The 27,174-nt window shown below is 27.9% G+C and overlaps 6 protein-coding genes across 6 annotated transcripts; 2 read left to right on the top strand and 4 right to left on the bottom strand.

Annotated features, from left to right (window-relative positions):
- Window positions 1-5: 5 nt before the first annotated feature.
- Window positions 6-1,291, bottom strand: LOC117236394 (thioredoxin reductase-like selenoprotein T homolog CG3887). The gene is made up of 4 exons (XM_033499304.1): window positions 982-1,291; window positions 705-834; window positions 447-630; window positions 6-363 (listed from the first exon to the last, which is right to left on the bottom strand). The coding sequence occupies exons 1-4, from the start codon at window positions 1,113-1,115 to the stop codon at window positions 251-253; spliced, it is 561 nt and encodes a 186-aa protein (XP_033355195.1). The 5' UTR covers window positions 1,116-1,291; the 3' UTR covers window positions 6-250.
- A 1,159-nt stretch (window positions 1,292-2,450) lies between these two features.
- On the bottom strand, window positions 2,451-6,091 carry LOC117237247 (ankyrin repeat domain-containing protein 13C). Its single transcript, XM_033501018.1, has 9 exons — window positions 5,341-6,091; window positions 5,194-5,235; window positions 4,997-5,101; window positions 4,752-4,883; window positions 4,302-4,513; window positions 4,077-4,208; window positions 3,816-3,977; window positions 3,355-3,755; window positions 2,451-3,233 (listed from the first exon to the last, which is right to left on the bottom strand). Exons 1-9 carry the CDS (start codon window positions 5,462-5,464, stop codon window positions 3,218-3,220), a joined length of 1,326 nt encoding a protein of 441 aa, XP_033356909.1. The 5' UTR covers window positions 5,465-6,091; the 3' UTR covers window positions 2,451-3,217.
- Window positions 6,092-6,676: 585 nt separating this feature from the next.
- On the bottom strand, window positions 6,677-10,016 carry LOC117237242 (BTB/POZ domain-containing protein 9-like). Its single transcript, XM_033501007.1, has 10 exons — window positions 9,079-10,016; window positions 8,866-9,018; window positions 8,616-8,805; window positions 8,260-8,515; window positions 8,068-8,200; window positions 7,856-7,993; window positions 7,658-7,788; window positions 7,467-7,595; window positions 7,204-7,393; window positions 6,677-7,091 (listed from the first exon to the last, which is right to left on the bottom strand). The coding sequence occupies exons 1-10, from the start codon at window positions 9,406-9,408 to the stop codon at window positions 6,894-6,896; spliced, it is 1,848 nt and encodes a 615-aa protein (XP_033356898.1). The 5' UTR covers window positions 9,409-10,016; the 3' UTR covers window positions 6,677-6,893.
- Window positions 10,017-10,781: 765 nt separating this feature from the next.
- On the top strand, window positions 10,782-13,210 carry LOC117235729 (cyclin-dependent kinase 10). Its single transcript, XM_033498039.1, has 6 exons — window positions 10,782-10,945; window positions 11,371-11,525; window positions 11,613-12,213; window positions 12,311-12,607; window positions 12,813-12,946; window positions 13,016-13,210. The coding sequence occupies exons 1-6, from the start codon at window positions 10,936-10,938 to the stop codon at window positions 13,049-13,051; spliced, it is 1,233 nt and encodes a 410-aa protein (XP_033353930.1). The 5' UTR covers window positions 10,782-10,935; the 3' UTR covers window positions 13,052-13,210.
- Window positions 13,211-13,245: 35 nt separating this feature from the next.
- LOC117235735 (ejaculatory bulb-specific protein 3-like) lies at window positions 13,246-17,302 on the bottom strand. The gene is made up of 2 exons (XM_033498052.1): window positions 16,901-17,302; window positions 13,246-13,677 (listed from the first exon to the last, which is right to left on the bottom strand). Exons 1-2 carry the CDS (start codon window positions 17,082-17,084, stop codon window positions 13,484-13,486), a joined length of 378 nt encoding a protein of 125 aa, XP_033353943.1. The 5' UTR covers window positions 17,085-17,302; the 3' UTR covers window positions 13,246-13,483.
- A 3,042-nt stretch (window positions 17,303-20,344) lies between these two features.
- Window positions 20,345-27,121, top strand: LOC117235725. The gene is made up of 15 exons (XM_033498026.1): window positions 20,345-20,575; window positions 20,655-20,825; window positions 20,916-21,187; window positions 21,271-21,446; window positions 21,518-21,717; window positions 21,803-22,120; window positions 22,186-22,378; window positions 22,457-22,582; window positions 23,054-23,719; window positions 23,790-23,946; window positions 24,011-24,566; window positions 24,655-24,883; window positions 25,098-25,844; window positions 26,730-26,837; window positions 27,003-27,121. The coding sequence occupies exons 1-14, from the start codon at window positions 20,496-20,498 to the stop codon at window positions 26,778-26,780; spliced, it is 3,942 nt and encodes a 1,313-aa protein (XP_033353917.1). The 5' UTR covers window positions 20,345-20,495; the 3' UTR covers window positions 26,781-26,837; window positions 27,003-27,121.
- Window positions 27,122-27,174: the final 53 nt, after the last annotated feature.

The raw sequence follows: 27,174 nt of genomic DNA on the forward strand, positions 1-27,174 counted from the left end.
AATAGTTTTGAGCAATATTAAAAGGTTTTATTTCTGCTTCCCTCATGCAAACTCTATCCGTTTTAAATATACTGTCTCATCTAATCTGAGATAGCAAGGTATATAAGAAAATACATATATAAGATACGCGAACGATGGTAATTGTTCTTAACAATTATAGAGTTGCAGCAATGAAAGTTCCATAACCACAGTTACTTAACGTTTGGTACAAATAAAAAAATGCCACATTGGATTTCTTATTAAAATTAATCTATTCTATATCTATATCTGCATATCGCATATTTAAATGATTATCTATTATTTGAAATAGTTCTAATGGTTGTGGTATTCTACCAGTTTCCAGTTTAGACCACACTGGAACATCTAGAACATAATAAATAACTTAGATACATATTTATAGATACTGTATAATTATATTTATTATAATTCATAGAAACATTGTTTACCATTAAAATGTATTTCAAAAGCTCCTGATGATATGAAATGTCCTTCTATGGCATTAAAAATAAAAAATATCATTATACAGGAATAAAACCGATTATCTAGACACCATTGCCACAGTGATGTTGGTGATTGTCCTAAATCAAGCCCACTTACTATTAAAATTATCAGTGAAATTTTTGCAAAACTCTAAATAAAAATAGGAAACATAGCATATTAATAAATAACAGATATTACGTATTATAAAAACAAAATATAATTACCAATAATTTAGCAATGAACATTTTATTATGAGAGGGAATATAATTTTCTCCATCAATTTTTAATTCTGGATACTTTTGCTGAAGGATATTGACATATTCTTCAAAAACTTTTCTATATCCACATGAATAACTGAAAGCAGAAAAAATAAAAATTATTAGCCTATTAATGAAATTATAAACGTATAAATAAATCATCAAAATAATATATATGTCAAAATATATCGAATAAAAAAAGTAAAATTATTGTTTTTTTTATAATTAAATTTATAAAACTCACCAATAGAAGAATTTTAACGTCGGTCCCGTTTTTGTACCAAGTTTGGTTAATGAAACTTGATTGTCATCAGCTTTATTGTCTAATGCGCATAAAATAACGCAGAAACACAAAATTAATTTCATACGACGCAGCATTCTTTAAGTCATTGAAAACTCATCAATAGTTTAAATTTTTATCGAAACAACTATATTTTTGTCTTCTAAAAGACGCCAACTAATACTCGTCTACACCTGTCTACACCGATTAGTCACTATCTGCTGTTAAGCAGTGCATTTCCGAATCGAACCGAGTTGAACCGAATCGAGTAAAACATAACTATCTATACAATTTTATCAGATCCATTGAATTCTTAATTTAACTTAATTTAAACATTATTTTGTATTTCTCTGACGTTTTCTCACAAATTTTTGGCCTTATAATAGAATTGAAAATATTTATTTACTTTCTATCAATATCACTTTTATTAGATTTATTTACAATATATCTTTTAAAGTATCCATATCAATACATTAGATTTCAAGGCAGAGTGAAAATAAAATAATTTTTAATAATAGATTCATGAGTAAATTAATTTATTTGGTGTTTTCCAATAAATACATATAATTATATTAGGACCATACATATGTACTCTTACGATTTTTGTAATTTATTATTCACTAATCTATACATATACACTGTGATCATAAATTCATTATGTAATTGAAATCACAGGAGATTTTATAGCGCAAAATAAAACGAAAACCAGGAGTAACAAAATTACATTGAACGCTTTATTTTCGAGAAAATCGAATTTGGAGACTTGTCAAGTATATTTAAATTTGTCTAGTAGTCTAGCTCAACATAGACAAGAGTACAAGAATCATTCTACATGCGAAAATAAACCGAAAATGCAGAATGAAGTTATTTCATTTAAGATCTTGTTCTGAAAAAACAAAATTTGAATATGTTTGGTTAAGGATGAGTCTGGTACACATATATTGACAAATTCTCAAATTCGGTTTTCTCAAAAACAAGGCCTTAAATGAAAAAACTTTATTCTATATCTTCAACTAATTTTCATACCTAGAGTAACCTTTTGTCGAAATGATCTATCCTTGTCTATCTGGGATTGGATAAATTCATATATATGTATATTTACCAAGTTTTCAAATTTGGACTTCTCGAAAATATATATATTCTCAATTTCCTTCTTACTTTGAGCTATAGAACCTTTCTCACTTTAAGTGTACCACGAATTTAGGATTACAGTATATAGTAAATAAAATAATATAATCAGTTCCTTTCTGATATAATATATATATAACACAGTATATTTAGCATACGTAGTAATAAAAAATTCACTTTTTCTTTCAGGAATTAAATCTAATTTCTGTTATCTAGTGACATACTACAAATTAGATTTGAAACAATTATTTTTAATGAAAGTAATTCAAAACTAAAATAATGTATACAACATTATGATTTGCTATAATCTTTATTTAAAAATTTTTGAACTAAACACACACATGAATCATATAGTATGTATTACAATGCTAGATTACTAGCAAAATGTTAGGTATGTGCAGGATGTCGCATTTAAAGTAACCTTAATAAACCGCTTCGCTATTTTTCAAAGACTATGGAAATGATAAAGTCAATATAATGCAGTAAAATCGGATGCATCATTTGGCCTTTATATTTAGAAAATATTTATTTATAATACTCCTCTTCAATAGTTTTTACTAATTAATAATACTCTCTCTAACAAAAAGATAAAAATTGCCTCTTTAAATAAATACTGCAAACTGCAAAATATTCTTTTAAGTATTAATTACTGAACGTGGAAAAGAAAAATTCAAAATTAGAGCTGAGAAAAAGCAAGATGGATAAGAGTTATTTTTTATGCACTTTATAGTGTACAATGTATCTCTTAATTTTAATGTGCATAAGTTTATTAAGTTGTTTCCATATATTAAATTTAGTATACAATTTTGTAAATAAAGTATACCAACCCTCAAACTTATTATGTAGTTTTATCAACAAAAATACTTGCTATTTGCTATATTTCATATTCAAAAGAACAATTTCTTTGTAAAAAGTACTTTGTAACTTTTTAAGAGGCCATTCTGGCAGCAATATGTTTGATAAAATTTTTGTTTGAAAGCCAAATAATTCTCTTCAAATAGTTTTTTGGAGAAAAAAAGGCTTCATTTTTAATATGATAATTGACTTGAGTTATCTCCAACGCGCGAAGCTGTCATAAATCTGGAAATCTAATGAAATTTATAAAATTTATAAGTAAATATTTCGAAAAAGAATGAGTTAGTTAAATTTAAAAACACTACTTAATTAAATGGATTACGTAGGAAAACTATAAAAAGTTTTTAAATTTACCTCATAGGATCTTCAAGGTAATCTGGTGGTATCTTAAATAATTTGGGATCTATATCATTCCGAAAGGCAAATTCTTGAAAAGTGATTTTTGCTGTCACCGTAGGTAAAATAGGTATATCAATTTTTACAGGGAAACCAGGTGGTAATTTCATTAGAACAAATTCTCGCAATTTACTAAAATGTTTGAATGGCGCTATTACTTCCAAAACATTGAGTAACATATCGACAGTCAGTGGAAAATCTGGGCTCATAGCAACTGTTGCTTTAAATGATTTACTGCTTTCCTTGTAAACAAGATTTCTTCCAAGAAGTGGAGATTGACCGGGTGGAGCCATAATATATTCTTCCCAAGTAATATTTGATTCTGGTGGTGGATTTAATGAAGCTCTTCTAACTTGAGGCTAAAAGTTGATAAATTAGCATATTTAAGTAGAAAAAGAAAATTCTGCTACTTTGTTTACCTTCTCATTAGCAAATCCTTGTGAACTTCCTTTTGTTAATGATTCCATAATAGCCTTATTTTTTTGTAAGTCTTCCTCGCTTAAATGTTCTCGTCGTTTCTTACTTTCCAAAACCATTCCATCGATTTGGTAACATTCCGCGTGGAAAGGCCCTACCATCTCCTTTATTAAATATTTGAGATATATCTCAAAAAAATTTTAAGAAAAGAGCAGGAGAAGGAGGAGAAGTATCATAGGCAGAACCAACAATGCTGGCCTTACCCTTTTATCTTCACGAAATATCCAGCCTGTCTGAGCTTTTGAAAGTGTAATACCTTTTGTTGACATTTGTGCTGCCATGATATCACTTGACATAAGAATATCGACTTCATCTTGTATTTCCAATTCTGTTTCCTAAAAAATGAATCAGTGATAATAAATTCATTATTACAATTCATAATGAAAGATATTCAGTTGCAGATGTTAATTAATAAAAAGCAATTTGACCTCATATCTCACTGTTTGATAACGTTTAGCCAGATTATCAAGTACTGCCAATGATTTGCTTGGCTTTTTATCACCATTAAAAATAAATGATATGTCACCTCTTTCCCATCTCATATCATTGAAATCTACTAAAGTAGTGTCCATTCTGATAGATGCTCCCCTTTTATGTATTTTACAAACATCAGAAGGAAGTACACGAGAAACAAGTGGCACTGGAAAATTATAGATACTTGTAGATTATTACAATTATTATAAATTGATTGCGAATGTTTATGAATTTATGGGAAATTCAAATATAAAAGAATATGCAAAAATATACCACATATCCAAAAAGTAAAGTATTCTTATCGTAATATACATATAAATCCTATTTCTTCAGTGTTCATAAAAATATGAATTTGCATGCAAGCATCTGCAACTTAATTATAATTCAAACATAACATTAAATACCCCAACTTTGAAAATCCCATTTTAATTCCATATAGAAGTCTCCCATTTGGCGTAATGTTGCAAGTAAATTTGGCCTTCTTTCTTCCATTTGCTCTCTAGCTTGTTGGTTTAATTTTCTCACAAGTGATGATACTGTAATATATATACATATATATATATATATATATATATATATATATATATATATATAACTAATATTAAAATTATTTCTTTCTGATAAGTAGCCTGCTATTATTTTTACTAACTGGTTTGTCTATCTCCATAACTGATTGCCTCTGCAAGTGGACTCCACCCAGCTAAGTTTTTTACTTTTACAGGTGCACCGTGTGCAAGTAATAATTGAATTGATTCTAAAATTTTATTTGAAACTTTACATATATATCAATAATGTATATTAAATAATTATTTATGTATATTAATGTATATTTGAAATATATATTACCTTTTCTTCCTAACATGACAGCTAAATGTAAAGGAGTATTTCCTATTGAAAGAAAATGAATTGTTTTATAATGTATACTTAAGTAAAATCAATTATCAACAAATATATTGTTAACAAAATTATTAAATTTATAATGTTTGTGTTAACCTTGTGTATCTTTTTCAGCGATATTGTAAGTTCTGATTAAAGAACTTAAAGCTTTAACGTCCCCTTGAAATATGCATTTGTGTAAAGGATATTTTTCATTTTCCAAATTCTCAGCCATGGCCATTTGTTGAGAAAATGATAGCCAAAATAACAATGATTCTTTTCTTTATCTAATCGAATCTCTCTTGATATAATAATAATTTCCTTGTATTCCATTTCCAAAATATGGCACGTTATATTGAATAATCATATCAAAACTTTCATTACATGAAAATTATTCATGAATAAAAGTTCACTATTTGACGTTATATGTTTAATAATTAATAAAATCAATGAATGAATTTTATATTTGATTGAATATGTTTCAAGTTTACATTTAAACATCGATACTTTTATATGTTTTCTTTCATGATATGACGCCTAGGATATTCATATATTTATGAAGAACTTTTAAATCGCGTTATATTATCGTTGTTTTACCAATGTTGTTACTTTTGCCGCTGTTTTTATTTGCCCTGTGTTATTCGTATTTGCGCTAGGTGGTCGTTCTTATAATCAAAGTAAATAGGTTGGTCACCTCATTTAACGTTTTCCTTATAATACAATTACAAAGTGTTTGTTATCAAAATGAATTTTATCAAATTGCAATTTATTTTAATATTACTTATCCTAAGTGGTACAAATATACTGCATTAATATCACCACATTAAGATGGTATTTACTTACACACTCTAGTACAGTTTATACATTGTAATGCATGTTCATATATCTATGTATCTGGTTATGTGTTAATGCATCAATGAAAACATCTTATGTTGACGAAATTATTATAATTGAAACATAAACATAAATTAAATCTGAAAAATTGACAACTTTGAGAATTATGAGATTGTATATTTCTTTATAGTAAACTTATTACAATTTATATTATACTATATAAAAATTATACAATCAAGTAACAAAGATAAAATTGCTAGGGACATTTTCAAAATTTTAATACGATATTAATCGAATATACACATGCTTTAATTATATAATTCAAATATTTAAATAAGTTAAAAATTACATAAAAATAAATTCTAATATTTGTATATATCCATCAATTTTCTGCTTTTATCTATTAATTTTATGAAAATATATATATATATGTATCATTATATTATTGTAAATTAGTAACTATTAAAATACCGTTTAGGTTATTTTCGATCTATTTCTAATCAATAAACTTTTATTACATTATTAAATACTTTAAATAAATTTTAACAAGCATTACCAAACGATTTCCAGTTTTCTTCTTTTCTTTAGTCATATAGGAATGAACTAAGGCTCATTTGACTAAATTAAAAATTTACTTTAATTAAAAAATTTATTTTACAATTATTTTTACAATTATATATCATTATGTGATACTTATATCTCTATACTATACAAGCACTTAAACCATTAATATATAGGAAGTTCAAATCAAAAAACGAAAGTACAATACTTAGTTCATAATTCTTTAACTATCAATGAAATTTTGCATAATGACTTGTTCCCAAATGGTTAATGTCTTAAAAAATATTGCTATCTGTAGAATTTATTTCTTCTTGATCAATATTAACTGCTTCTGTAGCTGTTTCTGGGGTTAGTGACACTGACCAAATCGTAGAATCGTGAGTTTTTAATTGCTTTTCTTTGTGCATCAATGATTTACCTACAACTTTATCATTTGTTTGAGCAGGGCATTCAAAATGAACACAGTGAAAAACCTAAAAAGCAAAATGTTTTGGATAACTTTTGGATATGTATAAAATGTGTTTAATTATAAATAGTTTCGTTGCTCTCTAACGTCACTACTCCAAATGAACATGCAATCATTACCTCATTTGCTGTATTGTGTGTTCCAACGATACGTATAAAAACGACAGGACGAGCAGGTTCAAAGTGTATTGTTTGCCACGAACGACAAGCTTCTCTGGTTTTATCACCAACTAGAACCCAACTCCAAGAATTACCGGATACCTCTATATAATAAGAATACGAACGATCATCGCAATCCCAAAGCAATAATCTATATGTAAATAAATATTGATTAGAAAATTTCATATTTTCTTATTTGTTATAGGTAATGTAATAATATATACCGCATAGAATCTATAATGTACGGTTGTCCAAGTTGTACTAAAATAGAACCAGATCCAACTTGATGACATGTGTAACCACTATCCCAATCATAATTTGATGTATCACCATTTAAGAGAGCATTCCGAGATCTATATTTAAACAATTTATTACAAAGGAATGAAATACATTTATACACAACAACTTTACATACCTACAAACACCTTCTGTAACAGTTGCACTTTGATCCATAGTAGCAACATTTCGTGTTGGAATAACAAAACCATTATAGAGCTTTTCTGTATGATTTGTATAATATGCTTCAAAACTTACAAGATGAAAAACCTTTAAAATCAAAAGTTATAATTATACAATAGAAAAACATTCCATGTAATTTTAATAATGACTTTACTTTGTTTACGGTATTATTTGTCCCAACAATACGAATATAAAGAACTATTCTTGGTTCAAAGTATAAGTATTGCCAACTACGACAAAAGTATTCTGTATAATCAATAACTCGAGCCCAATTTTTTTGATCCATGGATACCTACAAAACAGTAAGAAATAATTATACTATGAAGAATTAAACATGAAAATTAGTACTTAATCTATTTTTCTCACTTCTAAATAGTAAGAATATGAACGCATATCTTTATCCCAGAGCAACATTTTTACATGGTTGATGATGCATTGAGTTCCTAACTTGACTAAAATACCGTGTTCTCGTGATTCAGTAATAGTATGTCTGGTATACCTAATAAAAGAACAGTATTATTTAAATGAATAATTTGGAAAATAAATTTATCAATTTACCCTCGTTCCATATCATAATTATTTGTATCGCCATCTAAAAGATAGCTACGCATTTCACCCTGTAGGACTTGAGCACCATGTAGAGGATGAGCAACATTTACATCAATAAGTAGTCGACCACGATAATTAAGATCTGAATCACGTGTTTGCGTTCTTGCAGCTATTGCATCTAAGATTGCTTCCGGAGAAATTAATCCAGTTGGACGAACAACATTTAAAAGATCTGTGATTGAAACTAAGCATAATCGTACCTTATCTACAAAATTTGTCTAATCAATTGAATAATGTATTATATAGAAATTATTTTGAAAATATATTTAAAACAGATTTTTTATTTTTAATGCTTTTATATTTACCTAAAACAGTTTTGCCATCTGCATCAGGATTTGCATTTACCCATGCTCGTACAGCTAAAAAGATATCAATCTCTGGCGCATAAAAGGAATCTCTTGAGATAAGTTCATTCAAAGCATCAGCACTTAATTGCAAAAAGCTTTCATGTTGAATTACTTCACATGCATGTTCATCCATGTATTCATGACAAACCTAGAATAGATTATTTTCAGTGGATATTTTCAAATGTATTTTTAGATATGATATCAATACCTTGGTAAGAAATTCTAGTCGATAAAGAAGTGCTGCACCGAATATGAGGCAGACATTTTTTATATTTAATATTTCTCTAAGATAATCTGATATGGAAGCTTCCAATTCTGAAAATCCATAAAGATGTGCTAATCCAAGAATATCCAACACAACCTGAAAACAATAATAATTTGTTGATTAAAAATGATAATGAAAATAAGTGACAATTAATACCTCTTCACGTCGGTCTGTAAAAGACATTCGTCCTGTATATATGTACTCAAGTAGGCCTTTAAAACCAGTCAAATTAGCATCTTTTAACTCAATTTCGTGTTGTGTAGATTCTTTTAAACCTCCAAACAAAAGAGCTCTGAAATATTGGCTACGTGCAGCTAAAATGATTTTGTGGCTATTAAATCTTTGTCCACCAACAATTAAAGTTACATCTGAATAATCATCTGAGAGATAGAGAGCACCAATATCCTCAGAAAGTGTGTTAATATGATTTATGTCACCAGAAATTGGATATTCTATTGATATATTTAATTCATGGTGAGAACTCATTTTTTAGGTTTTGATCTTTTAAATACAAAATTGCAATTCCTTCTTCCCTAATTATTTTTCTTTTTTAAAAGGTTTTCCTTATTGATAAATACAATGCCCGGTCAACATCGAGATACGTTGATAGCATAATACTTCTCTCGATACTCATGCACTCACATTAATTAAGAAACAAAAAATAGAATCAATTTTACAGAAACTTTATAATTATTAAACAGCAAAAGTAAGGTTAACTTCTAATTTAAATTTAAGGTTAATTTTTAATCTTTAATTGTATTTACATGCTTGCAGTATGTATACTACGATTTTGCGTTTAAATTGCGTATTTAACTTTTTTCTCTATGGGTAAACAATTTCTATAAATTTAAATAAATCTCAGAGAAATCATTATAACATAAAAATAAAGTCACATCCCATTTATAAAAATATTATATTTTACATTTAATTTTGTACTATCTATTTTTTACCAATGGTATCTATTGATCACAACATAAATATCATAGACTTATAGATACTGAAGATAGACAAACGTTGAAATGCAATATGCAATATTACATTGTGAAAGCATTATGGTCTGAAGGCAATGCAATACGTAAAATATGAATACCATAAGCAAAATGCAAATTTAATATGTTTAAAACTATTTAAATAATAACATAAATTACACACATGATATATGTGTTACATATTTTAACGGTTATCACAAATGCTCATGGAACACCGCCATGACCATCCTAACTGTTGTTTGACGAAGTGCGCGAAAAATTGAAAGCAACTACTTGAATTGTAAAGATTACTTTTATTAGAAGATAATTTGCTCGGCACTGTAATTATTCATGATACGAAAAATTAGTAAGTTGAAGCATTTTTTGTTAAGCTCTTTGCTCAAGCTTTTCTTCTTAAGTTTGAAAAATTTCTCTCTGTGATCCAATACTAGATTAGGTTCCGTTTTATCAATCAAGAATTTTCCTGGTGGTTTCGTTCCATTCTCGGATTGTTGATAATGGAAATATTTTACAGTCACACTCGATACGGTATCATGTGCAAGGATAAAGTGCATAGAATCCAAGTTATAAAAGAGAAAACGTACTAACAATATTTATGACTTTTTTTATTATTAAAGCGCAATATTCTTTCAAAAGGATTACAAAATCTGCAAATTTATCATAAGATAATCAAAAATTCAATATTATTATAAACATTTTAATGGAATAATTATATATATATATATCTAATTATCTTTATTTCTATTTACATACTTCTAATAATATAAACATTAACTTTTAAGGTATCCTGTTTTGTAAGATGTAACACAAGGTAGCGTATAATGGTAGTTCTTTAATGTCCTAATATCTATGGACTGTCGAATCTATCTTTTATATTTCCAATGGTGCAAATGAATTATTGAAAATTACCCGGTCAATTAATTGTTAGTATTTGAGAGTTTTTACATCTACGCTTTTTGAAACACGAATGTTAAAGAGGAAAACAAGTATAGTTGAGAAAATATCTTTTTGAGAATATTGCATAATGACGAAAGGTACAATTTTATTTGATTACAATCAACATATAAACATTATTATGCTAGGTTAAGTAATTCGATCTTTTTGTTATTACATATTATTTGAAATTATATGATATTTGTACATTAAACTAATTGTATTTTTTAATGATTTTTGTCGTTGAGGTTGGCATAATGTTGCTTAAATTTTAAATTCAGATAAAAAATTGGCAAAAATAAACAAATAATGGAACTTAAATTTGATCCAGTTCAAGTATAATTTATTAATGAAATTGTCAACTCTAAAAAGTGTTTCCTATATAATTGTTATTACTATATTATAAAGTACAATGTACAAAGTATTCCAATGTCTTAAGTTGTTCCTTAAATGATATTAATAGGCATGAAATACTAATAGATACTAGAAAATAAATATTAGATGTGAAATTTTAATAATTTTTTAGACGAAACATTGGAGAAAAAATCAGTTGAAAATAATGATACTGATAAAAAGACTGCGTCTGAATCTGGTCCTGATCCATCAGCACCAATAACTAGAAGAGGAGTATTAACATCATTCTTGACTGGCAAGCCAATGGAGATACCAGAACAAGATATTGTAACTACTTAGTTTATCCATCTTTGTTATAGCTTTAGTTATATTCATTACAATGTAATAAATGATGTTCTATTGCTTTTTTTATAGTTAGGTAAATGCAGATTTGTGTCAGAATTTGAAAAATTAAATCGTATAGGTGAAGGCACCTATGGAATTGTTTATAGAGCAAGGGATACAAAAAATGATAAAGTTGTAGCCTTGAAAAAGGTACGAATGGAACATGAAAAAGATGGCCTTCCAGTCAGTGGTTTAAGAGAAATATCTGTTCTTTTATCCTGTCGTCATGAAAATATTGTACATTTAAGAGAAGTGGTAGTAGGGAGAAGTTTAGAAAGCATATTTCTTGCTATGGAATATTGCGAACAAGACTTAGCAAGTCTACTGGACAATATGCAAGCTCCATTTTCAGAAAGTCAAGTCAAATGTATTGTTTTACAAGTATTAAAGGGTTTGCGTTATCTACATCATAATTTTATTGTACATAGAGATTTGAAAGTTTCAAATCTCCTTATGACAGACAAAGGATGTGTAAAAATTGCTGATTTTGGATTAGCTAGGTGGTTTGGTTTACCTTTAAAGCCAATGACCCCTAGGGTAGTAACATTATGGTATAGAGCACCAGAGTTGTTATTACAAGCTAAAACTCAAACAACTTCTGTCGATATGTGGGCTGCAGGTTGTATTTTAGGTATAGTATTTTCATATTTTTTTCTAATTTATGTATAACATTAAAGATTTAATATAATAATTTAAATTTCGCTCATGCATATACATGCTTTTATTAGGGGAACTACTTGGGCATCGGCCTTTATTGCCTGGACGATCAGAAATTGCACAATTAGAATTAATTGTTGACTTGCTAGGCACACCAAGTGAAGCAATTTGGCCTGAGTTTAATACACTTCCAGCGCTACAGAACTTTACATTAAAACAGCAACCATATAATAATTTGAAACAAAGGTTTCCATGGTTAAGTGCCGCTGGTTTGAGATTATTAAATTTCTTATTCATGTATGATCCAAAAAAGAGAGCCACTGCAGAAGAATGTTTACAAAGTAGCTACTTCAAAGAAGCTCCTTTGCGTAAGCCACAGAAAACGATATGTATAGGGTGATCCACCAGAACTACTGTCTATACATTTCTTCCAGCGAATAACAACAGTCACGTAAATCGAAGTAGCAATATCTGGTGAACCATCCTGTATATTATTATCGTAATACTTAGAGATTCTTAATTATCATAATATTTTAAAATTGTTAATTACCATTTAATTTAATCTTTTTTTAGCATGTGACCCCAAACTTATGCCCACTTTTCCACAACATAGAAATATGAAAAAAACTGCTCCACCAAAAGAGGCTAGAGAACCAGAGACGAATGTTACAGATCAAACAAATAATTTACCTGCAATTTCAGATCTTGTAAGACCTTTATGCGTTTCATCATGTTTTGAAAAGACATCTTAAAATTGAAATTAATATTTTTTTCAGCTTGGTTCACTTGTCAAGAAGAGGCGAGTTGAATGAAGAATGTACTTATTTTTTGAATGCGATACAAATCTCGACATTATTGATTTAAAAATATTTCATTTCGATTTATATCCTTCATTCTCAATGTATGAATTCATTCACAGATAGACTTTGAAATAAATAAACTATATTAATAAATACTCAAAAAATATTTAAAAAAACATGTATTCGTGAAAAGAAAATGAACACACATTTTTTACTTTAAATATTTAATTATATTTATAGTACGACAAAAATATTCGATCAGACATGAATTCAGCATGTGAGACAAAGTATTTAATAAACATCATAGCTCACTAACATAAAGTAACAAAATTATTATCAACAATCTATGTATGTATACATTAAGCTATTTTATTACTTTTGTTATTATAGTTTTATTGTACAAATCTCCTCATAAATTTATTGTTTAGATCTATAGATATAAATTCAACTGTTTTTGGTAGGTTGTAATACATTTTCGTAACGCTTCTTATATTCACCACTTGAATCATATTTTGCGGAAAGTCGTTCCCAATCCTTCGGTCTTTTAGTTCTCAGATAATTTACTACTTTGTTCGCTGTATGTTTCTGTTTTTCATTGCATTTACTACAACCTGTAGATAAAGCGTCGGGTAAAATTTCTGAAACAATAAACAAGTAAATTATTTAACATTTTTCCAATTCAATTATAAAAACTCTATACAATTATTTTATGAAGTCTTAATACAATAATACATATTATAATTTTTTAAGGACAATTAAATAGTATAAAACTTTTTATTATATAATTATTTATAATTATTTCTCATGTGCAAATTGATCCTTTATACAATAAACCATAATAATCTGAATAATATATATAAATTTACATATTGGAAGGAGAGAGAGAGAGAGAGCAAGCAAGAAATAATAATGATTTTTGTCAAATTGTATATACATAGGTAAAAGTTAGGATAAGGATTTTTACTCTTGTGTTTGTTTAAGAACAGTATGAAATAAGTTCTAACAATTTTTTGTCTTCCTATAGTACTATTTAATATTATTTTTAATATAAACATTATCTAAAAAGCACAAATTTAGTGGAATACTCAAAATTGTTTTTTTTATACTCAACTCAATATAATTTCAACTTAATTTATAATATTTCAACTTAAAGGAAATGGATTGTAATAGAAAAAAGAAAAAAGAGGACTTATTAGAACAAAAGTTATTTCAATATATGTATACAGTATATCTAGTTTATGTGTATATGTATTATTATTTCTCTAGTTATTGAAAAAATAGGTATTTCATGTCGAAATTGTTTGATTTCGCGGAGGAAACTTAATGGAATGTCTGAATTTTTTTCTGAATTGTTATTTCAGAGATGTCAACATTAATTAAAAGTTTTTAGACTAGAACCATATACATATTATTGTAATTGCCATTTTATTACACATCTCAAAACGATTTCAATGATGTGTATGTATAACGAGAATGTTTAAATAATAACTTATCGGATATTATTATGAAAAATTCGACTTAAATATGAAATTCGGACAATATTTTGTTTTTCATAACGTGTAATCTGTAAGATGGAAAACAATTAGATTTTTCTTATTCGTACATTTGTAATCGGGGTAACAGTGTAATTAATTGCATCTTGTACAATTTATGTGAAATACTGTTACGAATTTAGTAAAAATTGTACAATAACATAAATATTTATGTCGCCTGGAAAGAAATCGTTCTTCATCTTACGAATCAAGTGTTACGAACAAGAGATATTAACTAAACTTAATATATCAATATTCTCTATTTTCAGTCTCACGACTGAAAAATGGGCTTGGTTTACAAAATCCTTGACTTACAATTCTATCTTAACCTTTCGCTCTTCCCATTCGCTCAAGTCTCTCATTTTCACTCTTTTATCTTCTATTACCTAACTATATTTCTAATTACTTTCTCTAACAATACTTTATACTATCGCTTTCTTATATATATATATTTTTTTCTTTTCTTTTGTTTGCTATAATTACATCTTTTTTCTCGTTTGCTTTACCTTCAACTTATCCAATCCTATCTTAATCCTATCTTATTCCTCTACTTTCCCATCCCTTTTTTCGCTCACTGCTTTCTCTATCCTGATCTCTCTGTCTGTTTTCCTACAATTCTTCATCAACTGTTTTAAAGTCCGGAATTTGTCCTCGGACAAATCGCAATTCCGTCCTTTTCTTCCCAATATTTATTTCACTTTTCCAAATTTCCGCACCAAATTTTTGCCCTTATCACTAGTCCTTGACTTCCGTCTCTTCTCTCTTCATTCAGATACTCTGCTAGTTCTAACATTCTAATTATGATTATTTATATGTATGTACAACTGTGCTAATTTGCTATGTCGCATTTGTTGCTGAACCTTCATCTTCTCTTTTCTTCACATTCTTCTCACGTCTTTTCTTTCCCCCTTTTAATCGTTCCATTCTCTTCTGTTTGTCTCAATCTATTTCTTTTTAGGTGCATTTTCCTCTCTTTCATTTTCTTTTCCTTCAAATATTCCATGACAATTTTTCTCTCCATCCTATTCTGAAATCTTCCTCAGATTTCAACGCTTTTTAATTCCCCCTCGCTCTTAATTTTTCTCTTTTCGTTTCCTCTACGACTAAATAATAATCGTATTTAACGTTTGCACGATGTCTTCGCAAAAATATCCGATAAATTATTGTTTAAATATACTCGTTAACATTGTTTAATAAAAAAGATGACAATAATAAAAATATATAATGCATCTTAAAAAACTTTGCTGATATTCATGTCTCTGTAAATTACAATCTAAAGAAGATTCAAACCTTCCACTAAGTTACCTTGATGAAATCAAATAATTCTTAAAAAATATTTTTTCGCATTTTCGATATTTTCAATTATATTTTATTATAAACATAATAGCGTGTATACATTTAAACCGAACATACTGTACATATGTATAATAATAACTTAGACGTTACTTAAGAGAGTTCGATGTAATCAAAACGAGAAAGTTCAAAGCAACTTATGTAATAAAGAGAGGGAGAGTGAATTGAACTCTGTCGTAATCGTTGCAGCAGATGCACGTAGAAACCTCGGAAAGAAACCGGTGTGACTTTTGGTCATGCAGTTAAATAAAACTGCTTCGTTAGTTATAAAAATATCTATGTCTGTTTACAAATTTGTAAATTCTGTAGTTTTCTATGTACATCTTCTTTTTTATTTTAGAAGTGATCAGTTGCAAAAGTTCGAAAAAGAAAGAAAATAATAAAGTACTAAAAAAAAAAAAGATATACATATATATCTACAGTATATTACGAGTATATTATATTCGAAGTCACGTTTTAGAAAATGAATGTTTTTCTATCGTTTCGTATGCTTTACGATATTAATACTATTAAAGTAAAATCATTAACGTAATTGCATTTAAAATATAAAAATATTAATAACGGATAGGAAAGGATATTTATGAAATGTCATTTCCTTCGTTTCTCACATTTTTATACAGTAATATCTACATAAATTAGTACCATGTATTAATAATTCATTTGTTATAAACTGAACTAAAATTCATTGACATTTTAATACAGAAATAATTTCTCCGTGGAATTTTATATAGATATGAATATAAATAATATCTATTAATATCTAAAATATGTAATTTTAGTACTTTTATATTAAAATAAATCGTACTTTAGTATAAACTATTATACACATAAGTATAGCTTTCTACTGTTTTTACACTTGTTAATTAGGTATTTTACATGTATAATAAATTAATAAATTATTAATTAAATGTATAATCTCGAATGATCTATAACGGGGCTATATCACTAGATAGAAGTAACAAATGTATGTACTTACTTTTTAATTCTCTGCCTTCGTTGGTACATGGTCCTTCGTCCAGCATGCACTTAATGTAATTGGTGAGGATACGACCATTTTGCAGGATCCTGTCCACGTCTACATTGTCATATTTTGTGGTATAATCTTCCGCTGTTACACAAACGACTGCGACCAAGGCAAATAATAAGAGATAAATCTTCATATTGTAATTGAAGCACGTTCTTCCAGCTTCAATTTTAAAATGCAAAACTCTATGACGATTATACCAACGAAAGCGATATGAAGATAGAAAAATGTACAGATTACTACGTTCCGTTTAACGAAGTAATAGATGGCAATTTAAAAACAAATGTTATTTGAAAGCTACCCTATACAGCGGAAAGTAAACCGCTCTTTGTAACAGTTAAAGCAAGTTGTCGAATTATATAGCTGAAGACAGAGGACATTGGAGGGAGTAGATAAACGCGTTAGTTGAGTATTTTATACTCCATGGAACGTACGCATACGTTGTACAGTAGCGATTGAATACAAGCATCAAGATATAAAAAATAATACCGATAAATAAAATAAATATATTTTATCATTTATATATATCAGTCATATACTTTTCACCTGTTTAAAGTTTTCAAACTAGCTAATTAATTTCGTATATCGGTGTTAAATCTACCGAGAAATTAGATAAATGGACGAAAACAAATTTAAATAAATTTTTAAAGTACGTATTATTGGACTATTACTTGTTCTATGAAATGTCGTGAATATACATGATAATTGAACCTAATCGCGTTAAAACCATCTGTTATATAAATTTGTTAATATCAATATGCAATCAATTTCTTCTAAAAGAAAATTCTCCAATAATTATTTTGTCTAAAATTATATAAAATGCTCTCCGTATACGAGGAGTGAGGAATGTTTGACGTTTGAGAATACATGTTGAGCAGTGTGATAGAAATAGTTAACACAGCGAGAACAACGTGCTATCAAGAATAATGAAGAGATTATTCTTTGCCGTGTTTAGAGGATGACCATCGGGTATTTACGTTGCGTACCTTGCCAAGGACGATCATCAATAAAAATACGATGTTAATGCTATAACAAGGTTTACGTTTGGAAATCTTATAATTTACCCATCTCGATATATGTACGATAAATAAACAAATCAAAAAGTGAATAAACTTTCTCGATTAAAGGATCTTTAGATAATTGAATAGATATCTAGATAATCATAATCGAATAATAGATACTAATTATTGCAGTAATAAAATCGTTCGATTTAATTAATTGGTGCAATTTTATATTTGATCTCTTACAAAGTTACAACGTATTTTGGGAAATAGATCTTTTTGATCGAGAATAAATATTATTTCAAGACACCGATTATGTAAGTTTAAAAAGTAATATATTCTTTTAAATGAATATATCATGAATATATCATGTGTTATTATGTATTCGTTACCTGACGTTTACTTTTCCTATTCGTAGAATCTCCTATTACCTGTTGATCCATGACTTACAAAATATTCCGTTCATATCGTGTACAGACATATATTCATTTCGACATTACAATCATCAGATTAATTAAAATGCACACCGTATCACAACTTCAACCCACTTTATCATTCGACTGTATCGTAAACCGACTATACGTCGATTATAATATGTATAAACTTTCTATCTTGTCCCTTAAACTTTGTTTGACGCGAATACACATTTCATTTTGATCAAATTTCATTTTGAACAATTATTCCACCGTCGTTATCTAGATACATCTAAGATAGGCATATATGTATAACAAGATAATCATCGGCATGTATAAAAGCTATAAAAGTCTATTGATCGTTTGTAAGAAGCGATATATGCGTAATATGATGCGTTATAGATTTTAAAGTTTACTTAATATATCGGCCCTCTGAATTGTTCTGTAAGAACGTGTACCTGTAACGATAATATAATTTCTTATAAATTTTTGCAAAGATATATTGACTTTTGAAAGATCGTTAGAAATCTAAGAAAGAGACGAGACAATGGCTATTTGCACCATTCAGTGAGATATATCTTATATATCTGCCACGACAACGAAATATCTCATATTTCTAAATTTTGTATATTTATTAATAAATTACGATTGATTGTAGCCAGTTGGTACGAAAATTTAAAGACAAATCAGGGAGGGTACGAAATCATATATAGTATATGATCCGATAAGTACTGATATCGAAAATACGAAATTTCTAACATTGGGTGTAGGTAAGTACATAATATAGAAATTTATGGTAAATACATTTTACCTTGTTCTTTTCTTCTTATATATGACAATTCTCACAAACACAAATGTTTGATATTATGAAATATTATGAGTTATATTAAAACTTTTTAATAATAAAGTTAATTACGTTCAAAGTTATAGAATCTCTCAAGAATTTGTTGCAGCGTTAAATATTGTTTTCCATGATATCCTTTCATCCTACATAAAATACTTGAGCAATTCATAACGGCGTATAATCGATTCCCATTCATTGGGATAATTTCGTTGCATAAATATTGTCAATTTGTGTGCAAGTGCAGCTTGTCGAGGTGTACAACGTTCACAATGATTGTTCAACGCTTCTGGCAACAAAGCTGTAAGAATCGTAACAATATTTTATATGTAATACGAACGAATTATTAAATCTGAATACGACCTTCAAAATTTGCATGCTAAGAGGAAAAACAGTTGATTCCGCTTAATTTATCTCTTGCTTGACAAATATCATTATCGTAATTTCATAATAAAATTTATTTATTAACAATGCATACCTTTTATTGATGAAACGACAAAGCAAAGTGATCGAAGGTGAACTTTGATGATGTTTCTTCGTTTGTTTAATATACTTTTAAAATACAAGATTGTACATGTATATTTTGAACACGAAATTATTTCATATTTTATCTTTTATTGATAAATTGTTGCGTAAGGATAGATATTTTTTTCCTGATGAACTAAAGAATCAACATTTTCTTCTTGAACATACATATTTATTATATAATAATGTATGTTCTATTTACACATACACTATTTTCAGGGTAACAATTGTAATAAAAAAGTTATTTGTAAATGTATTGTACATGCGAAAAGAGCATACCGATCGCGAAATTGAAGTTAATTTTTTCGAATTTTAAGAAGACGATTTAAGTGATTTAATGATTTTAATAATCGTGGAATAATTATTGTGAATTGGCCTTCGTCTACTTTTTAATGGAATAGTGGTTTGTATTTGTATTATGAAAAGAATATACAAGGTGGTTGGTAACTGGTGGTACAAGCGGAAAGGGGGTGATTCTACGCGAAAAAAGTCGAAAATATAGTGGTATATATCGAATATATATCGGTGTGCAGGAATCTTTAAAACAAAATACTATTGAAGAAGAAAATTCATCTTTTTTTCTTCTAACGTTTCTTCAGACGATCCACTTTTAGATTTTAGATCGCGCAATAAAAACATAAGTTCACGTAAATTAAAGTTATTTTAGATTACATTTATGTACATATAAGAATTAAAGCCCTCTGTCGGTACTAGACCAAACTATCCCAGATCCACCATGCAGAAACGAGACGTTAATAATATACATAATGGCAATGATTAAAAATCGTCTTTATAATACAGAGGATGATATAGCTTTTGAGCCAAGATTGACAAGAGCAAAGACCAAGTATAGTTTGATAAAATATATTTTATAATTATATACTAGAATTAGGAAATATGACTCAATTGTATCTTAATTAATATAGAGAGCTAGCAGCAGCCCAAGTTAATATACCATGGCCAATTACTCCAGTGAAGAAAACTTCATCAGAAGTACAAGCATTAATCGAAGAAGAATTACCAGAAGATTCTTCTGATGAAGAATACAATCCAGAACAAGAATCACACGATCCTGAAGGAATTTTTAAAATCCCTGGGTAAATTAACGTACTTAAGATAATTTTAAATAATATATTAATATAATACATTAATAGAATTCTAATTACTTTAATATTATATATTTTTAGAATTCCTTATGTGCCAACAGAAGAAGAAAGTATTGGTCAAAGAACACGATCCAAAGTTTGTTTAAGCGAAACACCTTTGGAACAGATTGAACAAGCATTTATACCTCCAGATATAACCATTGATATGTATGATTTGGATTGTGAAAAAGATGAAGATTGGGATAATTTCTTAAAAGAATTTACTCAACCACTCACTCAAGAACCTATGGTGGAAGATGATTCGGAAGCAGATCCAGAATATAATATTTTAGAAGACGAAGAAACAGAACTTTGTATGTATGATAAAAAATATGATTATATACTATACATTTCTTAAATTATACAGGCTATTAAAATAATTTGAATATGTTTACAGTGGATAAAGAAGAATTAAGAGCTGATAAAGCTGTAAATGTTACACGCAAGGAATTAAATAATTTGACTGCAGAATTATTTGAGTTTATAGATATATTTCCGAAAGAAGATCAGGAGATTTCAAAAACAAGAAGGTCTCCAGAAAATAAAAATGTTTCGGTTGAAAACAATTTTATGGTAAGACCATGATATGATAACTATATTTTAATTAAGGATATAATTTTACTGCAATTTTAATTTTGGTTTAGAATTGTTCTGTAACAGATTTATTACCTACTTATAAAGAACCAGAACTTCCTAATTTAATGAATCCAAATCAACGCGAGTTATTGGCAGTTCAATTTCGTCAACATGTACAATTAATGGTACAACATTTTGCTATGACATATATGCACCCAGATCTGCATTCTCAGTCAAAAACGTGCAAAGAAAATCTAAATAGTATAAAGTAAGTTTACAACTAAGTAAGCAGTTTTTAAATTAAACATATATAGTGTATTAAGTATATATTGAATTTATATTACTTTTATTAGGTACTTAAGTAATGGCCCTAATTCTGCATTCAATGTAGCAAATTTACCGGATGCTTTAAAATTAGTATCTGATTGGGAAAATAAATTTTTGGATAACAAATTTTCTGAAGATTTCAAAAAAGCTATGGCAGATGGGGATGCAATAAAAAGAATATATCTTAAAAATAGGTATAAGTGTATTCCTAAATTTGATCCAGAATTAAAAAAGCTATTTATGGACAGTAAAGCCCTAATGTATCCACAACTTTTGCCTGAAATACCATTCAGAAGTGAATTAAATAAATTTGTACGCCCTCCATATTTAAAATCTGAAGAGAGGTATGTAAATAATATGTATGTAGTATCAAAAAAGTATATATATTTTATGGAAATCTGTCTTCTAGTTTAATTGCATTGGGTTTGGAGCAGTTTCTCCCTTTTGTTGCCACTAAATCAAAGAAATTAAAAAGTAAGAAACTCCAACTATTAGATGCAGTGAAATTAATTAATCAGTATTTAGTGCCATGCAGGGAACCTGAAGGATTATTAAATCACATTGGAAAACGCCGATACACAAAGAATGCAAATCCAATAAAAGTAAATATAATATATCTACAAATAATATAATATATTTTTTTAATATAACAGAACTTTACTAGAAAAATGTTTCCACAGCATTACTTTGAGAAGGGTTGTGCTCCTAGAACAATACATTACATAACATTAGAATGCGATCTCAAAGCACCCAAAGATCAATCAATAAATCTATTACCTGTAATTTGGCAAACTTATTGTAATAATGTAAGTATTTCATACAAAATATTTATAAATGTTTATATACGTAGTCGATATTCTACGTTATTATATTTTCTTATTATTTAATATAGTTATCTTTTCCGCAAAATAAGGTACCTGATTATCTTGATCTCTCTTACTATTATTATCTTTGGAAAAAAATACTGCAGATTAAGCGTGAATGATTCCAGCAACAAAAAGTTAACACAAAAATGTGCCACCTTTAAAACTGTTCGACACTTATCTACAACATTTTTTGCTACAGATAATAATATTGATGTAAATCAAGATAATATCAAATGCCTCTTGTGTGTATATAGTCTGTACAAAAATTTGGGAAAGACTTTAGGAGCATATATTGGGTTGGCAACTAAGTGATTGCAGTTACAAAGTGTTTTTGTCAGTAAGACACTACGTACCCCTAAAGTTTTTCCCAAACCTTTTTGTATATTTATCATATCATATGTATTCTTATAGACACAGCAGAAAATTAATGTCTTAAAGCAAAAACATATGGTTAATTCGTATAACGATATTATGAAGAAAGATTGCCTTACAAATGGAAATAGAAACCATGTTTCTGTTTCCAAAGCTCACATTTTGTGTACACAAAACCCACCTATTAATATATTACCAAAAATATTACCTGCAAATACAAAACAGAAGACAACAACTAAAAATGCATTGAAAGATAATTTGTGCACAAGTGGAAACATTAATTGTGAAATTTCTAAAAATGTATCAGACAATGAAGTAAATATTAAAATACATAATACACATGCATTAAATACAGATTGTTCATTGCATCGTAACAGCTCTTTAAAAGTTATAACTATGCAAGAAGAAAAAGAGAAAAAAACAGATGATAGTGAATTAAAAGAAGTTCGGAATGATGTACCTACAAATTCAATTACATCAAAACATCCAAAGTTTTCTAAAAAGTCTTCAGAAATAGTACAAGAATTACCTCAATTACGAAAAACTACTCCTAGGTTAGCAAAAACAAGAAGTGCTCAAAATATGAAATTAATGGCCCAAGTTTTAGGACCAAAAGGTTTATCATCTAATTGCAATGCCTTAAAATCCAGAGAAAAGAATGATATAGATAAAAATATAGAGAAAATATCTGATTCGCCTAAACTTGTGAGTAAAATTGTTATTAATTTTAGTGAAATAAAATTAACGTTTTTAAGATTTTTATATCTTATTTTAGGATAATGAAGATGAAATTGCAGAGTTAATGTTAGCTAGCACAACTATTAAGAAAGATTCTATTAGTAGAAAGAAAGCTAAAGAAGCTAGAGAGTTAGAAAACATTAAAAGACTTTTAGAATCTGAAAATCCATTAAACGAAGAAGAAAGAGGTTCAAGTATGTGTCTTAATAAGTTTAAAGTACTTGAGTTATTTTAATTTACTTATGTTATTTTATATAGAGTTTGCAGCATCATATCTTCAGAAATTGCACTTGGCATTAGAATCTGACAATCCAGCAACATTACGATCTGTGATAAAATTATATTTAGATTATTATGACAAATTAGATAGCATTAATCAAATGGAGAACGAATTATCATTCTCGAGTCCATCAAGATCTTTGCACCATGAACAAATTATGGAAAAATCTGCGATAGATAAAGATGCAATAACTATTACTTTATATCGAGATGTATGTGAAAAATTACGAGAATATCCTGAGCTTTGTACAGACTTTTTGTTGTTTTTGAGGCCACATCAAGCTGCAATGATGGATAAATCAGTGGAATATATAATGCTTCAAAAGATGAGCGAATTTGTTAAAGTAGCTCAAATATATTTTGCTAAACAACCTTCTCGAATAGCAAAAATGATGCAAGCTATTACACAGCTTTCATCCGATCCACAGATAACATTAGAACATGTTCATGCAACTATGAGTCCCATATTTAAGGGACATCCTTTAGTTATGGATTTATTTTTACAAATATTACCCACTGCTAAACCTCCAGAAAGGTAACATAAATAATAATATTATTATATATATTAATAAGAAAAAATTTATAGGTATCTAATTATATTTATTTAATTTATTATCTTACAGTTTGTTTGCATCACATATGTTTGAAAACTTAACATGTCCAGTGGGACCATATGATAAAAGTAAAATTTATACTGAAGATGCACCTGAATTATATGAAAATATAGAATTGCCTGTATTATCATTTCAAGAAGATCCTTATGGTGGAGAAAACTGCAAATGCAGTTGTCATAACGATGAAGAATCCACTTCTAAAAATATTTCTGAACATTGTGTGTCTTGTGGCACAAGGGTATGTTTTTTCTTATTTATTTTTTGATAGTTTTTAAAATAGTCTCAAATACAGAATAGAAGTGAAAAGATGAATTACAACTAATAAACATACACATATTAACTACTTGTGGATAGCTTCTTTAAAATAAAAGTTAATATTTTATATGTATTATTTGAAATTGTTTAACATATTTTTAATACAAAAATTTATGATTTACATTTACAAAATACAGTTCCTCAATGGAAAAATTTACCTTCAAACATCTGAAGGTTTAAGACCTGCAAAAATTATTTTTCCTGGAGCTGAAGAAGAAAAGTTGGAAAATATTGCGCGTATATCTTTAAAAGCTACTGATAAATTTGCTTCATCTATTTCATCTACACAACGAAGAAGGTCTTCAAAGAATGAATTTCATACCGATGAACAACATCAGAAATCTTTTATAGCAAAAAATTCACCTACCAAAGAAAACGAAGAAGGAGAAAAATTAATTATAAAGTCTAAAAAAGCTATAAAATCGCCGTCAAAATCTACAGATCAGAAAAAAGATTTTAAAAGACCCAGAAGTGAAATAAATCATATAAATAGAAGTGCAAAAAAAATACGCATATCTCAATGTAAAAATAAAAAAGAGAAACAAATTGACAAGCAAGAAATAAAAGTAGAATACATAGACTCAAATGTTAGTGATCATATGAAATTAGGTGAAAAAGGATGCTTATTCATTGATTATAAAAATTCTAAAGAAACAGTAGCAAAAAATACATCGGATGCGAAAATAGGAACGTCAAATGATAGCATAAGCAAGGTTGATTTATCTGATGAGATAAAAAATTCTGTTGATTTAAGTACCAATGTAAATACAAAGTCATGGACACGGCAGGAAGATATGATCTTATTACAAGCTGTAAAAAAAGAATATTCTGAGAATTCACTTATCCTAGTCAGTAAAACATTAGGAAATCGTACAATTGATCAAGTGAGTCTACACTAGTGTACAAAATTAAAAGATCATAAAATTTTCAATGAAAAGTTATCAATATTTAAGCTGTTATACTGTTATACTGTAACTGTTATGTGTAACTGTGAGCTCATTTTAAAGCTCGAAGATTCCTCTCTCATAATCATGTGTTCATTTTTTGTAGAGATGTTTATAAGTATATCATGGGTGAGAAAGTAAAGATACTTCTTCTTTTCAAAAATTTTATAACTTCAAACGATTGTACAGAGTTTGAAAAATTTTTTTCGGGATTTATTTTAAGATGACCTTGTAAAAGAAAATCCCCTTTACAACAACCTAACAAAAGTTGATGTGCGAATTTTTGGTTGCCGTCTTATTGCACTTTAAATAGGAAGTATTCCGCTGGATTTGGAATAGCTCAAAGTACATCATGATAAGGTTGCACGGCGTAGTGTTACGTCTGTAATGTACGGTGACAAAAGATCATACATCAACTTTTGATAAATTGTTGTAAAAAGTAGACTTCCTTTTACAAAGTCATCTTAAAACGTAAATTCTGTACAATTGTTTGAATTTCTAAAATTTGCGAGAAAAAGAAGCATCTTCACTTTTTCAACCGTTATATGATATAAAAACATCTCTGAAAAAGAATGGACACACGGTTATGAGGAATTTTCAAGTTTCAAAATAAGGCCAGTTAAATATCTTAAGTTAAGTTAAGTTATACAATTTTCTTCCACGAAGTTATAGCAATTAATATAAAATTGATATAAATATCGACAATTTTTCGCCAAAAATTTTGTGATCCTTTAATTTTTCACACCAGTATATATTATTTTTTTATATATTCTGATGCTTATATATTTTGAATATGTATATTATGTATCTAATGTCATTCTATAGGTTAGAGAAAGATGCGAAATCCTGCTCTCTTTGTTAAAGAAGATGATGTAATTATCTTTAGTTAAAAAGGATATAACGTTATTACTCTTTATTCCAAACTTTCACTGGGTAAGTATATGCTAGTAAAAAATATTTTCATAAAATGTAATATCCTTAAATACATATATTATCTCTTTTTATTGTTTTATTTTTTATTGTTATTATATAATAACAACAAGATTATTAGAATACCTACATATTTTGACATAAATCGTTAACTTGTTATTGTTATAGATTATAGACTTGCTCTCATCAGTGACAAAAATCACTTTGCATAACAAACTATGCCATAACAACGAAATGTAAACCAAATATATTAATTAAAATATTCAACTGTGGATAGCAGTACATGGTATAAAATTATAAGATTATTTGCAGCATTGAAAGCTTTAATTTTTTTATTTCG

The sequence above is a fragment of the Bombus vosnesenskii genome, unplaced genomic scaffold (assembly GCF_011952255.1).
Source record: "Bombus vosnesenskii isolate JDL3184/JDL3185 unplaced genomic scaffold, Bvos_JDL3184-5_v1.1 scf7180000013264, whole genome shotgun sequence".
Lineage (NCBI taxonomy): Eukaryota > Metazoa > Arthropoda > Insecta > Hymenoptera > Apidae > Bombus > Bombus vosnesenskii.

What these genes read in the sequence shown, in the direction of transcription:
- LOC117236394 (XM_033499304.1), bottom strand. Translation starts at nt 1,115, where the DNA reads ATGCTGCGTCGTATGAAATTAATTTTGTGTTTCTGCGTTATTTTATGC. An exon ending in ACGTTAAAATTCTTCTATTG is followed by an intron (nt 835 to 981) that starts GTGAGTTTTATA and finishes TTCTGCTTTCAG; the next exon opens with TTATTCATGTGGATATAGAA. An exon ending in TGTTCATTGCTAAATTATTG is followed by an intron (nt 631 to 704) that starts GTAATTATATTT and finishes ATTTTTATTTAG; the next exon opens with AGTTTTGCAAAAATTTCACT.
- LOC117237247 (XM_033501018.1), bottom strand. Translation starts at nt 5,464, where the DNA reads ATGGCCATGGCTGAGAATTTGGAAAATGAAAAATATCCTTTACACAAA. An exon ending in CGCTGAAAAAGATACACAAG is followed by an intron (nt 5,236 to 5,340) that starts GTTAACACAAAC and finishes TTCTTTCAATAG; the next exon opens with GAAATACTCCTTTACATTTA. An exon ending in TATTTCGTGAAGATAAAAGG is followed by an intron (nt 3,978 to 4,076) that starts GTAAGGCCAGCA and finishes TATTTAATAAAG; the next exon opens with GAGATGGTAGGGCCTTTCCA.
- LOC117237242 (XM_033501007.1), bottom strand. Translation starts at nt 9,408, where the DNA reads ATGAGTTCTCACCATGAATTAAATATATCAATAGAATATCCAATTTCT. An exon ending in TTACAGACCGACGTGAAGAG is followed by an intron (nt 9,019 to 9,078) that starts GTATTAATTGTC and finishes TATTGTTTTCAG; the next exon opens with GTTGTGTTGGATATTCTTGG. An exon ending in AGATGGCAAAACTGTTTTAG is followed by an intron (nt 8,516 to 8,615) that starts GTAAATATAAAA and finishes CAAATTTTGTAG; the next exon opens with ATAAGGTACGATTATGCTTA.
- LOC117235729 (XM_033498039.1), top strand. An exon ending in AGATACCAGAACAAGATATT is followed by an intron (nt 11,526 to 11,612) that starts GTAACTACTTAG and finishes CTTTTTTTATAG; the next exon opens with TTAGGTAAATGCAGATTTGT. An exon ending in CTTCAAAGAAGCTCCTTTGC is followed by an intron (nt 12,608 to 12,812) that starts GTAAGCCACAGA and finishes ATCTTTTTTTAG; the next exon opens with CATGTGACCCCAAACTTATG.
- LOC117235735 (XM_033498052.1), bottom strand. Translation starts at nt 17,084, where the DNA reads ATGAAGATTTATCTCTTATTATTTGCCTTGGTCGCAGTCGTTTGTGTA. An exon ending in CGAAGGCAGAGAATTAAAAA is followed by an intron (nt 13,678 to 16,900) that starts GTAAGTACATAC and finishes TTATTGTTTCAG; the next exon opens with AAATTTTACCCGACGCTTTA.
- LOC117235725 (XM_033498026.1), top strand. Translation starts at nt 20,496, where the DNA reads ATGGCAATGATTAAAAATCGTCTTTATAATACAGAGGATGATATAGCT. An exon ending in AGACGAAGAAACAGAACTTT is followed by an intron (nt 21,188 to 21,270) that starts GTATGTATGATA and finishes ATATGTTTACAG; the next exon opens with TGGATAAAGAAGAATTAAGA. An exon ending in TATTTAAAATCTGAAGAGAG is followed by an intron (nt 22,121 to 22,185) that starts GTATGTAAATAA and finishes TCTGTCTTCTAG; the next exon opens with TTTAATTGCATTGGGTTTGG.